The sequence below is a fragment of the Eriocheir sinensis genome, chromosome 54 (assembly GCF_024679095.1).
Source record: "Eriocheir sinensis breed Jianghai 21 chromosome 54, ASM2467909v1, whole genome shotgun sequence".
Classification (NCBI taxonomy): Eukaryota; Metazoa; Arthropoda; class Malacostraca; order Decapoda; family Varunidae; genus Eriocheir; species Eriocheir sinensis.
The window spans coordinates 6,085,564-6,102,175 of NC_066562.1; the positions used below are offsets into that span (position 1 = coordinate 6,085,564).

At 40.6% G+C, this 16,612-nt stretch overlaps 1 protein-coding gene across 15 annotated transcripts; it reads left to right on the forward strand.

Annotated features, from left to right (window-relative positions):
• Nucleotides 1-1,723: 1,723 nt before the first annotated feature.
• LOC126983651 (toll-interacting protein-like) lies at nt 1,724-16,519 on the forward strand. Of its 15 annotated transcripts, none has more exons than XR_007736089.1 (9): nt 3,494-3,599; nt 4,153-4,296; nt 4,707-4,855; nt 5,552-5,669; nt 6,036-6,122; nt 6,608-6,772; nt 8,434-11,886; nt 11,953-12,018; nt 12,165-16,519. XR_007736089.1 is itself a non-coding variant. In XM_050836588.1 (8 exons), the coding sequence occupies exons 2-8, from the start codon at nt 3,504-3,506 to the stop codon at nt 8,545-8,547; spliced, it is 873 nt and encodes a 290-aa protein (XP_050692545.1). In that variant the 5' UTR covers nt 2,208-2,482; nt 3,419-3,503; the 3' UTR covers nt 8,548-16,519. The 15 variants fall into 15 exon arrangements, 7 of the variants coding, with proteins under 7 accessions (XP_050692548.1, XP_050692545.1, XP_050692544.1 ...); XR_007736091.1 differs by having other exon boundaries at nt 12,313-16,519; XM_050836588.1 differs by adding an exon at nt 2,208-2,482 and having other exon boundaries at nt 3,419-3,599; nt 8,434-16,519.
• The last annotated feature ends 93 nt before the right edge of the window (nt 16,520-16,612 follow it).

Genomic DNA, 16,612 nt, shown 5'->3' on the forward strand with positions numbered 1-16,612 from the left:
GTATATGAATCATTCAGTGCTCAGTTATCAAGGAAGGTGATTCTCTTATCTTTTATCTATTGTAATTTTTCACATTTTTAATTATTTTGCTTTTTATTACTTATTTTATTACGGAAAAGACATGTCAGTATATAAACCATTCAGTGCCTAGTTATTAACCCGGTAGCTGCGGGGATCATGTTTCTCAAAGGTCCCTCTAAGCGAGAAAAATGAGAAAAAATCATCACTCATGCAAACCATTCCATAATATATATCAGCGCATTTGTGATCAGTTTATGCATCATCTATTTTTTTGGGTTTATATCATGGCAAAAATTTGGCCCGTCGCTGGTACATGGTAAAGCCACAAATTTGGCCCGTCGCTGCTACCAGGTTAAGTGAATCTAAGGTCGGTATCATGAGACATACTCGCTTCTCACATCAGTATTTCTAAAGGTCAAAGAGGGGATCAGTTGAGCTCTAATAAGTGTTTCTTTAAGTTCACGGTACAGAAGAAGGGTCACACTACCACCAGGGCCATAAAACTACTACTGGAAATGCCCAAAACTCCTACGAAAGCCTTGTCAAATATGTGTTTCTTTAGGTTCACAGCACAGAAGAAGGGTCATACTACCACCATGGTCATAAAACTACTCCTGGAAATGCCCAAAACTCCTACGAAAGCCTTGTCAAATATGTGTTTCTTTAGGTTCACAGCACAGAAGAAGGGTCACACTACCACCAGGGTCATAAAACTACTCCTGGAAATGCCCAAAACTCCTACGAAAGCCTTGTCAAATATGTGCTTCTTTAGGTTCACAGCACAGAAGAAGGGTCATACTACCACCAGGGCCATAAAACTACTCCTGGAAATGCCCAAAACTCCTACGAAAGCCTTGTCAAATATGTGTACTTGGGCGGCAAAATGTTTAGTAATACTGCCTTAAATCGTGGGTTACTAAAAAATATTATCAGGGAATTGAACAGCAAATATCAGTGAATGGAACTCCCTACACCCCTGTCCACTCCCTCACCTTCCAATGCAAGTGAAAGTGGAAATGATGACTCTGACAAAATTATGCAATGGTAAGTACTTCAATCAATGGTCACCTCTAATCTTACATGATCGTCTGTATTCTGGTGTTCCTGTCTTTTCACTCCACGGTCAATCCCTTCTGAGCACTAATACAGCGCTCCTTCTCTTCACATATCTCAATTCTTTCATATGATCGTCTCTTATTTTTCTTCCTTTCTTTTTACTATCACTAATCTATCACTTCACATAACTTAACCAATTCAAATATCACAACCATTTATTTTTCCATTCATTCATAGATACAGATAGATATACTCATTATGGAAATTTGAATATTGTATGTATATAGATGGATAGATGTAGTCATTATGGAAAATTGAATATCTATATGTATGTATATAGACTGATCGATAGATAGATAGATAAATATACTCTGGGAAATTGAATCTCCCGCCAAACATTCATTAAAATTCAATTACCTGAAAACACTTGTGCTCCACATTGGCGAATACGGGCACACACACACCAATATTAAAAAAAAGATAGACGCGCTTATATCTTACATAAAACCTAAATGCTTACGACAGTGGAAGTGGAGTGAAAAGAAAAGTGTATTAGTGGAAAACAGCAAAAAGGCATAGAAAAGCAAAATCAGGAAAATAACAGACAAACACCTAAGTTCAGGGTGAAGTGTATAAGAGCGCACTGTGAAGCAACTAAGTGTATGTTGTAAAGTGTAAAAGTGTGGAGGTCAGAAGAAGAAGAAGAAGAAGTTTAGGCTGACTCGAATGTCCAATGTTTACAATTAAAAGTCAAAATGGCCGCGTCCGAGGAAGGCGGCAGCAAGGTGGAGCAATGGAGGAAGCAGGTAGGTGGGTCTGCGGGGGCGGGACGGCGGGGGCGTGGACATGGACGTTAATAAAGGCATGGAGGATACAATTACACACAGCTGGAGGGTAATGGGAGGGCGGGGGAGAGTGAGTTTTCACGTTCGTTTTCTATACGTTTACCACAACACAATATTTGCCTCGATTATTTCTTTTCTCGTTCATTTCCTATCAAAGTAAACAAAGATATGGGCTAAAAAATCTTAAATTCGTATTCCAGGCCAAAGATTAGTGGTCAGGGAGGGCGCGGGAGGATGATAAGTATTTCCTGTTCCTCTATAATCTACCACAGCATAATTATGATAAAAATTTAGCTAGATTCCTTTTTCTCGTTCATTTCCTTATTAAACAACCAAAAACATGGGTTCAAAAGTCTTAAATTCGTGTTCAAGGGCAAACATTATCGGGCAGGCGCGGGTCACAAGGCGATGAGTCAGTGCGTCAGGTGTTGCGTTACCAATACGTCAGGCAGGTGTTGTCCGGGCGTGCCCTCCTACCTGAGGCCAGCAGTGCCGCCGCCCGCCGCACACTCGCGCAGTGCCAGTGTTAACAGTGATAGGTGGGCGTGCCAGCCTGACAGGTGCCCGGGGAGGTGCGGGAAGGGTCACTGCCACGGGTGCTGTGGCGTGACGCAGCAGCACGAGAGGGGCCACACAGCCGCGGGAGATACCAAACAAGTGCTGGGGATAATCTGTACGAAAGGGACAAGTGTTATTCCCCGCCCCAGCCCCAGCCAGTGTTGATCCCTGCTGTGTGTTGGGTCTGAGGTGCTGGCACAGGATGGCGTGTGGCCGTGGGGGGTGTTGAGAAGGGTGGGAGGAGTGCTGTTGCAAAGGCGATTCAGCTCATTCAAGTGCGGTGTGTGTCATAGATAAGTGGCCTTCCTGACATCCACTTCAAGATGGTACCAAACCTGTGTGCTGCCACTCCCTGATATCTGAAACAAATGGAATGCCATGTTAACCCAATAGAGCAGTGGTTCCCAAGCTTTTTTTCAGGTGACCCCAATCATGCACCTCTAGACATGACTGCGACCCCACTAGTTTAGTTGTATATGTGTTATTATAATATAATAACACCATGTTTGATATTTTGAGGTCTTGGTGACCCCATGAAAAATGCTTGGGGTCGCAACCCCAGGGTTGGGAAAGGGGGTAATAGAGAGTATTCTATTGCAGATCAAATAATTACCTTTTTCTGCTAAGGATGGTAACCTGTTGCCATAAAATAGTAACTCATTTCTGTTTTATTAGTTGATCAATCTCATGAACTAATGACAAAAAAATTTCAGGAAAAAGTGTCAACCACTAGAGTGAGTTGGGTGTAATTCTGAAGCAGCAGCCCGCTGTGTGCGTTTTCTGACACCTGAGCGTTGGCAGTGCTGGAGTGACACTGCTTCAGGGAGCTCTGGGCACCTTGCGTTGAATTTTTTTAAAAATATGGAGGACTTGCACCTCCTTCACCTCTTCAAGCAATAGATTCACATGATACTTATGATTTAATATTGTGTTGTCAGGCAGATTTCAGAACATACGGTATAAGTGACAGCCAAGAGCCAGGCCCTTCATTCACAGTGTTACCCCCACGACAGAATCAGGACAATGTTCCCACTCTTTATCCCCATCCCAATCCCCATACGCACGGGGCGTGGCAGCATCCACTACGTCCAGAACCACACCGTGCCCCCCAACACCTCTGTGAGTCTGGGAAGGGACAGCTTGAGGGGGGAGCAAGCCTGTATAGGGTTAGAGGGAGGAGAGAACAGTCATGTGGGAGGAAGGGTAGGGGAGGGGAAGGGGAAGAAAGATAGTGTTGAGAAAGGGGGGGAAAGCCTGTGTAAGGTGAATGGGAGAGGATGGAGTGTGGGGTGAAGGGGAGGGGAGGACAGTCATTTAGGAGGATAGGACAGTTATGTGAGGGGAGTGGGGAGGGAAGGGGAGGACAGACTGTGTGGGGTGGAGAGGGAAGGACACACCGCATAAGGGAAGAGGGAGGGGAAAACAGTCATATGGGGGAAGGGGAGAGGAGGAGAAATTTTATCACAAATGTTACTAGACTTCTGAATTTCCTTTAGTAGTGGTTCATAGTTCCTGATTCTTCCCTCTTTTCCTGCATGGTTTCTCTGAGGAAGTATCATGTCCGGGAGAGGCCATCCTGTACTTTAGCTGGGAAACAACAATGATTAAAAAATGAATGGACAAATAAATGATAAAAAGTAATTCCACTGACCAGCATCCATCTCCTTCGCAGGTTATGCTGGGCACGCTGCCGAACGACTTCCTGCGCATGCCCCAGGTGCCGCAGAACCAGGAGGAGGCTGACCACGCTGCAGCACTCCACCTACAGCACCAGATGTTGGCACAGACACCGCAGCAGGCCGTGGGCAGGCTGCAGGTTAGACTCGGGAGTGCTTGTGGGTGGTACTTATTCTTTTAAATATTTTTAGGGTTCATGGTCTGTGGTGGGTAGTACTTCAATGTTATGCTTGTGTGATTTACAGCCGTCCCTCAAATAGTACCGTTTCCGATAGTTCGGTTTCTGTTTTATACGGATTGTCATGGAAGATCTTTAGGGTTTTTAAATTTCCAGCTCATTGGGATATTTAAAAATCCTTAAAAATCTTCTTAGAAAATCCACATAAAACCAAAACCGAACTATTGGAAACCGTACTATTTGAGGGACGACTGTATTCTGTGGTGGTGGGGTCAAGTGTTTTACCTATTTACCTGTGTGTGCGTCTGTTTGTGTGTGTGTGTGTGTAGTGCCACAGCCCCTTCACCCATCAGTTTTTGGTGTCGTTGCAGATGACGGTCGTGTCGGCAGTGCTCAACAAGAACTACGGCATGACGCGCATGGACCCGTACGTGCGTGTGAGGCTCGGCCACTACGTGTACGAGACGCAGACTGACACCAACGGGGCCAAGACGCCTCGATGGAACAAAGTTTTCCACGTGTGAGTCAATCTGTCTCACTGTTACTGTAAAACTCGAAAGGTTGTTGGCGTTTCTTCACACTTCTTTAGGATCAGATTATCAAATGCCTTCATCAGTTTTTATTTGACAGTAATCAGTTTGTTACACCTCAGTTCAAATTTCGTGTATACAATTTTTCTTGATACGTCGATTAGTTTGAATGATGAATTTAAATGGTGTGTATAAATGACTTAACTGTTTAAATTAATCTTTACTTTAACATTAGTTCATTTGTTATATCATTTCAAATTTACCAAATACTCTTTTCTTGATGTGACAACTAATTTGAATGCAGCGTACAAATTGGCGAGTACACACAAAGATGAGGAAAGATTAACCTGGTAGCAGCGGGGATCATGTTCCTTAATGGTCCCTCTAAGCGAGAAAAATGAGAAAAAATTACCCCTCACACAAACCACATCATAATATATATCAAAGCATTTGTGATCAGATTATGCATCATCTATTTTGGGGGGTTTATATCATGACACAAATTTGACCCGTTGCTGGTACACAGTAAAGCCACAAATTTGGCCCGTCGCTGCTACCGGGTTAAAGGAAGGGAATCTATTAACATTAGAGATGAGGAAGAGTCTTACTAATGCTAAACCAGCTGATAAACAATATGGAAAAGTATACATAAGAGATCTGATCGTGTAGTCTCCCCTCCCTCTCAGTTACCAGTTCCCGAAAGGCGTCAACACCATCCACATTGAGATCTATGATGAGCGGACGCTGACGGATGACGAGCTGATTGCCTGGGTGAACCTGCCCATCCCAGAGACAATATTCCAGGTAAAATGAAGAAATAATAGAAAAATGAATAAAAAGTTTAACCCGTCTGCTGCGATTGGCACGGATTTCGCCTTCACTGGTAGCCTTGTAACATATACTCCCAGGTCTTTCTCTGCCTCTGTGGTGGATAGTGGAGTGTTTCCCATGTGATATTGGTATGCTGGATATCCCCTCCCAAGATGCAGGACTTTACATTTTTCTTCATTGAATTGTAGCAGCCACTTTTTGTTCCATTCCTGTAGCTTGGTGATGCCTTCTTGTAGGAAATCCACAGTTAAGGGTTTAAGAAGAGTGTAGAATATGACAAATGTTATCGAGTTTTTTTCGGAATAGGTAATAATTCTCTTTTTCCGTCACCTTTGGCAGGGAGAGACAGTGGACGAGTGGTACAGCCTCTCGGGGAAGTTGGGCGAGGGGCAGGAGGGTACCATCAACATTGTCTTGTCCTATAGCGTAAGTATATACCGCTCTTGTTCTTGTTCTCATTCTCTCTTTCTCTAGTTTTCTCTCATTTTCTCTTGTTGTCCCTCATTTTCTCTCTTTTGTTTTCTTTCTCTCTTTATATTATTTTCTGGTACCCTTTTTTACCTTCCTGTTGATTCTCAGTGCAAAGTTAGCCCACTCACTCACTCACACACTCACTCACTTACTCACTCACTCACTCACTCCTACATACTCATTCTCATTTGCTCATTCACTCACTCACTCACTCACTTACTTCCTCATTCACTCATTTGCTCATTCACTCACTCACTCACTCAATCAATCACTTACTCATTTCCTCATTCACTCACTCACACACTCACTCACTCACTCACTCACTCACTCACTCACTCACTTACTCATTCACTCTCATTTGCTCACTCACTCACTCACCCATTTAATCACTCACTCACTCACTCACAAGGGAGATGGATCACGTTTACTCTCTGCCGCAGAACTCACCCGCGCTCCCCCACACCTACGGCCCCGTCATGATGATGTCACCCTATGCCTACCCTGAGTACGCCCGGGTGCCTGTTTACACCCTCCCGCCCTCACACCACCCGCCCACCGCCACGCCCTCACCCACACGGCCCATTTCCGAAGAGGACTTGAAGCAGGTGAGTGTTTATTTTATTTTATTTTTTTATTTTCTTTACAGTAAAGGAAGGAGCTCAAGGGCAAGAAAGCAGTGGAAAAAAGCCGCTAATCAATGCTCCTATGTAAAGAAGAAGAAATGCTCCAATGTAAAGAAGAGTAAAGAGGAGTGGTCGAAAGAGACGTCAATTTCGGGAGGAGAGATATGTCCTGATACCCTGGTGGTGTTTTGGGTCAGAGCAGTGTAACAAAAGTATATTGGTAGTGTTTTGAGGGAGCACAATTTGAACACCTTTATTGGCAGTCAAGGTTATATGCTTTAAATTTTGGTATTACAGGATAACAATATGGAAGGAAAAAGTAGAGAAAAAAACACTATCTTGCCTGACTCCTTCCACTACCTTATGTAACCTCTGTACCTTCTAGAGCAATGTAACAAAAGTCTATTGGTAGTGTTTTGAGGCAGAAAAATTTGAACACCTTTATTGGCAGTCAAGGTTATATGTTTTAAATTTTGGTATTACAGGATAACAATATGGAAGGAAAAAGTAGAGAAAAAAACACTATCTTGCCTGACTCCTTCCACTACCTTATGTAACCTCAGTACCTTCTAGAGCAATGTAACAAAAGTCTCTTGGTAGTGTTTTGATTGAACACCTTTATTGGCAGTCAAGGTTATATGCTTTAAATTCTGGTATTACAGGATAAGAATATGGAAGGAAAAAGTAGGGAAAGAAAACACTATCTTACCTGACTCCTTCCACTACCTTATGTAACCTCAGTACCTTCTAGAGCAATGTAACAAAAGTCTCTTGGTAGTGTTTTGAGGGAGCACAATTTGAACACCTTTATTGGCAGTCAAGGTTATATGTTTTAAATTTTGGTATTACAGGATAACGATATGGAAGGAAAAAGTAGAGAAAAAAACACTATCTTGCCTGACTCCTTCCACTACCTTATGTAACCTCAGTACCTTCTAGAGCAATGTAACAAAAGTCTATTGGTAGTGTTTTGAGGGAGCACAATTTGAACACCTTTATTGGCAGTCAAGGTTATATGCTTTAAATTCTGGTATTACAGGATAACAATATGGAAGGAAAAAGTAGAGAAAGAAAACACTATCTTGCCTGACTCCTTCCACTACCTTATGTAACCTCTGTACCTTCCTTATGTTGTTAGCTATTATTTACCTTCACTTTTCACTTCCGTATACTTTCTTTGTACTGTGAGCTATTTCAACCCTCGATATTAACCTCTGTGGACTTTCCCCGTACCAGCAACTTGTTAATCTCTATACTTTCCTTGTGCCATTAACTTAACCTGTAACTCTGTCTTCTTTCCTTGTGTCGTCAGCTTAACCTTCTGTAACTGTCTTCTTTCCTTGTTCCATTAGCTTAACTTACTGTGACTCTCTCTTCTTTTCTGTGTCGGCAGCTTAACCTTCTGTAACTCTGTCTTCTTTCCTTGTTCCATTAGCTTAACTTACTGTGACTCTCTCTTCTTTTCTGTGTCGGCAGCTTAACCTTCTGTAATCTGTCTTCTTCCCTTGTGTTGTCAGCTTAACCTTCTGTAACTCTGTCTTCTTCCCTTGTGTTGTCAGCTTAACCTTCTGTAACTCTGTCTTCTTTCCTTGTTCCATTAGCTTAACTTACTGTAATTTTGTCTTCTTTCCTTGTGCCGTCAGCTCGGAGAAATGTTCCCGTCGGTGGAGCCGGAGGTGGTCAAGTCTGTGCTGGAGGCGTCGAGGGGAGACAAGGAGAAGGCGATCAACTCCCTTCTTCAGATGCAGGATTTGTGAGCTGACCCGATGCTTCCTCCTCCTCCTCCACCGCCGCCTCCTCCTCCTCATCCTCCTCCTTCTGGCCACCACCACAACCACCTCCAATATTACCAAAACTACCAACACCACTTATGTCCTTATCACCACCAACATTACCACTTGGATCAGCACCGTTACTACCACCAACACTGCTTACATCACCAACACCACCACCACCACCACCAACACCACCAGTATGCAGATTGCCCCCACCACCAACACCACCAACATCACCACCACCAATACAAATACTAACATCTGTAACACCACTTTGCATCACCACCACAAACACACAGACAGACAGACAGATGGTGTTGACATTGATTTCCACTCTCAAGAATATAACAGACATTGCCACTACTTAGAACCACACACACAAACACACAAACACACAAACATGGTGATGGTAATGATTGTGACTCGTATTCAGAAAGAGAGAGAAAGAGAAAAAAACTTGTATTCTCATGTTATTTCTTTCATTCTTGATATTCAGTTTATTTATCCCTCTGTTTTTTTTTGTTTTGTTTTGTTTTGTTTTCTCATTATTCAGTTATGTTTCCCTGTCCATGTTTTCTTTACTTGTCATTATTCAGTTTTTTATTTTTTCCCTCCATTTTTTCTCCTTTTTCGTTTTTTTCAATATCGTTTCATTATTTACTTTTTCCTCGGTGCTGTCCATTTATTCGTCCCTTCCCGCGTGTTTCAAGGCTAAGGGTGTTTTGCCAGATATGTCCCTATCCCTCTATGCTTGCCTCATCTACAGCTTGAACCCTCATCTCATCACCTACCAGCTTGAAGGGACCATTTCGGCACATATTGTAAAAGGAGAGAAATTATGGTAAAATGAGAAAAGGAAAGTGCAGATAGGGAATGATATAGCTTTTAAAGATGATAAAAGGAGGAGGAGGAGGAGGAGGAGGAAGAGTTCTATGAGAGTTATGTGAAGGTTAAAAGGAGGGAAAGGAGGAAAGGGGAAAATACATAGCCAGTAAAGATGATAAAAGGAGGAGGAGGAAGAATTTTGTGAGAGTTATATGAAAAGCAGGGATGAAGATAAAGAATAGTAAGGAAAGTACCGGGAATAATCAAGGGAGACGGCAAGAGTGATAAAGAGGAGAAATAGTAAAGAATGAAAATGAAGTAAAAATAAATATGAGGGAGGAGGGAAATGAAGAGGAGAACAAGTAGTGAAAGAAAGAGGGAATAATGCAAATAATAAAGAGGAACATAAGAGTACCTAGTAATGATAAAGAGGAGGAGGATGAAGAGTAAAGAGGAGATTAAAGTCTTTTCCGCAAGTTGCCAAAGAAAATTTACGAGACAACGAAAGCATGTTCAAAGAGAGAGAGAGAGAGAGAAACGAGCAGAAAAAGGAAAAAAAGAAGAAAAAAAGAGAAGAGATGAATTTTTATAACCATCTCGGTCCCTCAATTAAGACCATGACACCCTAATAAAGGACTCTAAGGGACACTAACGGATTTGAACTCTCCTCTAATTATGCTCATTATGGGTAGTTTGCGAGTGACTTGATTACTGTGGGGTGCGACTACAGTGCTGGTTCTTTAATTTATTGTCGTTAGTGTTCAGGGTAATATATGTTTAGCTGTGAATTTGTGTCGTGTTATTCTTATTATTAGTGTTATTACTGCATTGCTCTATTGTTCTTATGGTTATTCTTCTGTGTCTTATTCTTCTTCATACTGTTCTGCTTTTGTCATTCTAATTGTTTTTTTTTGTTTGTCTTTGTCATTTTTGTATTTCTTTTTGTGTTTCATTTCTGATAATTTTTCTCTCCTCCTCCTCCTCTTCTTCCTCTTTCTTCTTCTGCTTTTCCTTTTTCCTTTGTTATTTCTGTATTTCTTTTTTGGTTTCTGGTCTTCTAATTCTGTTCTCCTCCTCCTTCTCTTCCTCCTCTTCCTTCCTCTGCATTTCCTTTGTTATTTCTGTATTTCTTTTTTGGTTTCTAGTTTGCTAATTCTGTTCTCCTCCTCCTTCTCTTCCTCCTCTTCCTTCTTCTGCATTTCCTTTGTTATTTCTGTATTTCTTTTTTGGTTTCTAGTTTGCTAATTCTGTTTTCCTCTGCCTCTTCCTCCTGCTTATCCTATTTTATCTTCATTCTTTTTCTTGTCTCCTTTTTTTGACCTCCTTCTGCTTCTTCCTTATCTTTTGTCGTCTCATTCTTGTTCCTCTCATCTTTCTTCTCATTCTTCTTCTTGTTCTGTCATCAACATAATTTTCTTCTTCTTCTTCTTGTTTTTGTCACTGTTGTTGTGGTTTTCTATTCCATAATGGTAATAATTTCAAAGACTAAATTGTGGTCCGATGTGTAGGATTAGTTTGCCAGTTAATCGTGCTATGTGTTATCTTATCATGTTGGCTCTTTGTTATGTTATTATCATTACTATTATTACTGTTATTGTCATTAGTTTTCACTCATAGTTTTCTTTTTTCATTGTATCCTAAAATTATTTGTTACTCTATTTCCAGCGTTTTTCATTGATTTGTTCTCCCGTTTTCTTAGCATTTGAGTTTCCGTTCGTATTTGTTTGGTTTATTTACTGTTATTACAGGTTGAGAATCCCTTATCCGAAATTCCTGGGACCGAACGTGTTGTGGATTTCGGAATTTCAGGCACTTTTTCAACAATATCTTTACAGCACAGAGCACACAACACGTAGTAATCACAATGAGTAGCGAGCGAAGGTGTTACTGTGACGACTGTTGACGACTAACTAACACATCGCAGCACTAGAGTTACCAGGTCATGCAAGCGGTGGTGGCGGGCAGATGTTTTTACGCCCAAGGTGCTGACGCAGCAAACCGCGGACCTGGCAACCCTGAACAGCACACAACTTAAGGATTTTCAACCTGTACCATTATTATTTACTGATTATATTTTCTTTTATATTTTTTTGTAGTTTCTAATTCATTGTTGCTTTGCCTTCTATTGCTTTTCATCAGTTATTTATTCCTGCATTTTCCAAAACCGTTTATTTACCTCATGCATTTGTTTGCTTTATTTAATCCGTCACACTTACGAGAAACATTTATTGTCGTGTTACTCTTTTAGCGTCAGTGTTTTGGTGGTCTATTTATTGAAGCTTATAGAGTGCTGTTTTGATCGCTTGTTTGGTCAGTGTGTGGACGATGAAGAATTGGGATTGCCTATATTGGCCTGAGAGGAGGATCTGGTATTGAATGACATCAAATATTCAATTGATGAGGTACAGGACAGGTGAAAATGGAAAAAGGACTAGTCAAAAGCGCAATAGAAATAATCAGTACCACCAGAAGTAGACAGTGGGATGAGAGATGCAGGTTAGGAGAGAATAGAAAAGACTGATAGATATTGCCGCCAGAAATAGACAGTGGGGTGAGACGCAGGTTAGGAGAGAATAGAAAAGACTGATAGATATTGCCGCCTGAAATAGACAGTGGGGTGAGACGCAGGTTAGGAGAGACTGGAAATGACGCAACAAAAACAGGATTCAGTTTGGTAGTACAGAAAAAGAGACCGTGGGAAAATTGGAAAACAGATAAAATAGACGAGACTGATAGATATCGCCGCCTGAAATAGACAGTGGGGTGAGATGCAGGTTAGGAGAGACTGGAAACGACTCAACAAAAACAGGATTCAGTTTGGTAGTGCACGAAAAAGAGACAGTGGGAAAAATGAAGCACAGAATAGATTAGAAAAGACCAATAATCAGTACCATCGGAAATAGACAGTGGGGTGAGACGCAGGTTAGGAGAGACTGGAAACGACGCAACAAAGACAGGATTCAGATTGGTATTGCACGAAAAAAAGACAGTGGAAAAAATGGAGAACAGAATAGAGCAGAAAAAAAAAAATGATCCCAAAACAATTCATATAGTTAGTACCACCAAAAATAAACAAGGGAATGAGCGAAACAGAAGATAATGAAAAATAAGATGTCCCAACAGTTAGTGCCACCGGGAATAGACAGAGGGTGAGATGCAGGGCAGAAAATAATAGAAAAGACTCGTAGGACCAAATCAAAATAAAGAAGGGCACTGATCAAAGTACCCCTCACTGGCTTAAATTATTTTTCAGAAGTGGAAGAATATTAGTTAGTTAGACAATATTCCTTCTGTTAGTAAGTTGGTTAGACAATATTCTTTTTGGCCACTTAGTTAGTTAGACAATATTCCTTCTGTTTGTTAGTTAGACAGCATTTTTCTGTTAGTTAGTTAGACAATATTCTTTCTGTTAGTATCAAGACACCTCTCCATCCCAAATTGACTCCTCTGGCCAATCTATTTTCTTATATAGGGGTAGTACTTAGTAGGCATTGTTGTTTTTTTGTTTTGTTTTGCCTCTCAGCTATTTCCTTTACCATAAAAATGTATCTTGACAACTCTCCATCCTAAATTGACTCTCCTCTGGCCATTCTATTTTCTTATTTAGTTAGTCGTATTTACTTAGCGGGCATTACAGTTGTCCCTCAAATAGTACGGTTTCCAATAGTTCGGTTTTGGTTTTATGTGGATTTTCTAAGAAGATTTTTTAGGATTTTTAAATTTCCCGACAAGCAAGAAATTTAAAAATCCTAAAAGTTCTTCCATGACAATCCGTATAAAACCAAAACCAAACTATTGGAAACTGTACTATTTGAGGGGCGGCTGTATTGTTTTTTGTTTTGTTTTTGCCTCTGAGCTGTTTCCTTCACCGCAAAAAACAGTATCTTGCAGGGGGCTTCAGAACCGTGTGAAACCATGAAATCTTACGACGATATACAGTTTATTAGAAGACTTAGCAAGCTGACTTTATGTGGGTTACGTTCAGTCTCGTCCTGTGATATTTTGTGATTATTTTGCTCACGCCGAGGGAACAGGGTACGTAGGTAGTTGCAAAGCTCTCAGGCACCCAGGAAAGTAAGGTAGAAAAAATAGTTGACCAGATAACCAGCCTCATAACCTCTCAAGTCAGGTGTATTGGCTGGTAACATTAGGGCAGTGTGTAGGGTCATATTAAACATTTCAATGCCCAAGCTCACATATTTAAGGCTTTCATAGGAGTTTTTAGCATTTGTAGGGGTATTCTTATGACCCTGGTGGTAGTTTGACCCTTCCTCTGTACCATAAACCTTAAAAACACACTCATTAGAACCCGACAGATCTCCTTAATGGCCTTTGGAAATGGTTGGTGTGAGGGGCGGAAGCGTCTGTGAATACTGACATTAGTGGCTTTGTGAGGGTGTGTGTCGCAAGATTTTTCCCATCTGATGTAACTCACTCTCCTGTTGTAGTGATTTTTCTTGATATACATTTTGCAGAATCTTTTATGTAGGCTGAAGCGGTATGTATGTGTGTGTGACGGGCACTATTTATGTATGTGTATAGCTTGTTTTTTTTGGTATTTGTAATTGATTTTTATGTGTGTGTGCATGTGTGAGGGGTTGGGCTTGTGTGTGTGTGTGTGTGTGTGTGTTTTTATCGTAAGACTAAATTCGACAGTGTTATAATTGCAAGGGTTGAAACTAGAGACTTAACACTTCAATATTGTAAATGCAGCAAAAGTTAACCTGCAACAATTATTAAAGAAAAAGGTATACTAAAATGTTTTCTTAGTATTTGAAATGTGGTGTGTGTCAGCTAGGAGTAAGAAAAAGAAAACTGGAGTTGGATATCATAGCAAAGGTAAACTATAATAATGTAAAGAGAGAGAGAGAGAGAGAGAGAGAGAGAGAGAGAGAGAGAGAGTTTGATATTATTGCAAAGTTAATCTAAAAATAACTTGAGTGTCAGGTATGAAGGGCTTATATGTGTGTGTGTGTGTGTGTATGTATGTGTGTGTGTGTGTGTGTGTGTGTGTGGGGAGGGGTAGTGTTATAATGTTAAGAGAGTGGAACCGAGAAACTGGCTGTGCTATTGCTTCTCTTGCATCATTTTGTGTATTGAATCCTTCCCTTTCAATGTCATATATGAAGGCTGAGGTGAACATTGCTGGTGGTGAAGCTGGTGACGCTACTCTTGTGCCACTTCGGTTCTAATGCCCCATACGACCATGTGTAAAAGCTATCCAGAGAAAACCATGCATGGGACACTAACATAAGAGTAAGGTGGGAGGGACATGCAACTTTGTGATATATTAAAACAACCAGAATGATTTATATTAACCTATTCAACTCAGTCTTATATAGTAGAAATTGTCGAGGAAAGCATACATAGAAGATACAGATTAACGTAAGTGGAGGATGGTAGTGACTTGTAACTTTGTGATATATGAAGGTAATGCAATGTCGAGCAAGATTTATATTAACCCATTCAACTCAGTCTTATATAACATGGGTAATATCTGTCGAGGAAAGCATACATAGAGGATACAGATTGACATTAAGGATTGTGGTAGAGACTGTGATATATGAAGATAACCAGAAAGATTTATATTAACCCATTCAACTCATTCTTATATAGCATGGGTAAAATTTGTCAAGAGGAAAGCATGCATAGAAGATACAGATTAACATAGAGGTATGGACTTCTAACTTTGTGATATATAAAGGTAACCTATTGTCGAGTGATTCGTTTTAACATGTAATTCATTCTTGTAGCTTATCCACATCCTTCTGCATTTAAGTTGTGAAAATTAAGTAATGTAGGATTGAATATAGAGATTTTTTATACATTTAATGCTTAAAGTTTTAATGATATGGTAATGTGACTTTTAATAGAGCTGTATCCAGACTCATATGATATCAAGACTACACAGGTTTAAGTATTGAAGGTAATGTGATGTGCCCAGTTAAAGAAAGAAAAGTTTGTTAATATAAATGTTAAGTTTGGATTGAAGTTAATATGATTTCACATGTTAAAAAAAACACAACCTCATAAGAGAAAGTAAGGACATGAAAAATACACACACACACACACACACACACACACACACACACACACACACACACACATCCATTCAGAATCACAAACACACACAAACACATCAAATGAAAAGAAGAACAAGAACAAGAAGAATGTTAGAGGAAAAAAGGAGTTTGTTAATTTGAAGGCTCATTTAAAATCAACATAGGTGCACAGGTTAAATAAATAAGGTGCAGATTTGTAATGGTTAATGTTATGCTTGTCCTGTTACGATTGTCGCCGGGATTTTTAAACATTGTACAAGTGTTTTTAAGAATTATGTGGCTAGTTTGGGCCAATCAACTCCATTTTTGGGATGAGTTATTCAGAAGCATGAAGGTAGAATTGGTGGAGTCGACATCAGCCCAATTAAGTGAATCTGCCGGAGCTGTCATTTTTACGGCCAGGTGTCAGGTGTTGTCAGGTCAGGCTCCCTCTTAATGGGCTCGGCCGGGCTCGCCCACCCCCATCTTTTGGCCGTAAATTTGATAGTTCGTCAGATTCACCTCAATGAATGGGATTAATGGGCCGTGTTGACTCCACCAATTCTACCTCCATGGTGTGTCTAGTTAGCCTGAACAGAGTATTACACCACCACTTAACACCACCACCAACAACAACACCTCCACCACTACATATTGACTCCCTCCACCATGACTAACACCACTTCCACCTCCAACACTTTTCCCTTCACCACTAACACCACCACCACCACACCTAACACTACAACTCTACCCTCTTGACCACCATGACATGTTCAGGAGTGTTGGATTTTTACAGAATTGTCTTTGTTTTTTTAATATGGAAGTTAAAAAGAGTCAAACAGGCCACAATACTTGATAAATACCAATATGATGTTTGAAGAATCTTGCATATTAAGCTTCTGACCCAATTCCTGTTTATTCCGTACTATGGCAAGGTTACCACATCATTATATATATATATGCAGCCCTTGGTACTTCAGACTCGTGTTGCTTTGTACTGATTCTGCTCCACTGCGAGAGTTAATACCGTGTTCATTGTTGTATATTACTGTCCCATGAAAGCCAAATACATTATATATATGTAAGAAGTTTGTTAATATCATGCTTGAGGAGAGAGAGAGAGAGAGAGAGAGAGAGAGAGAGAGAGATTTTGGGTCTTTTCAGAGCAACCAAATAAAAAA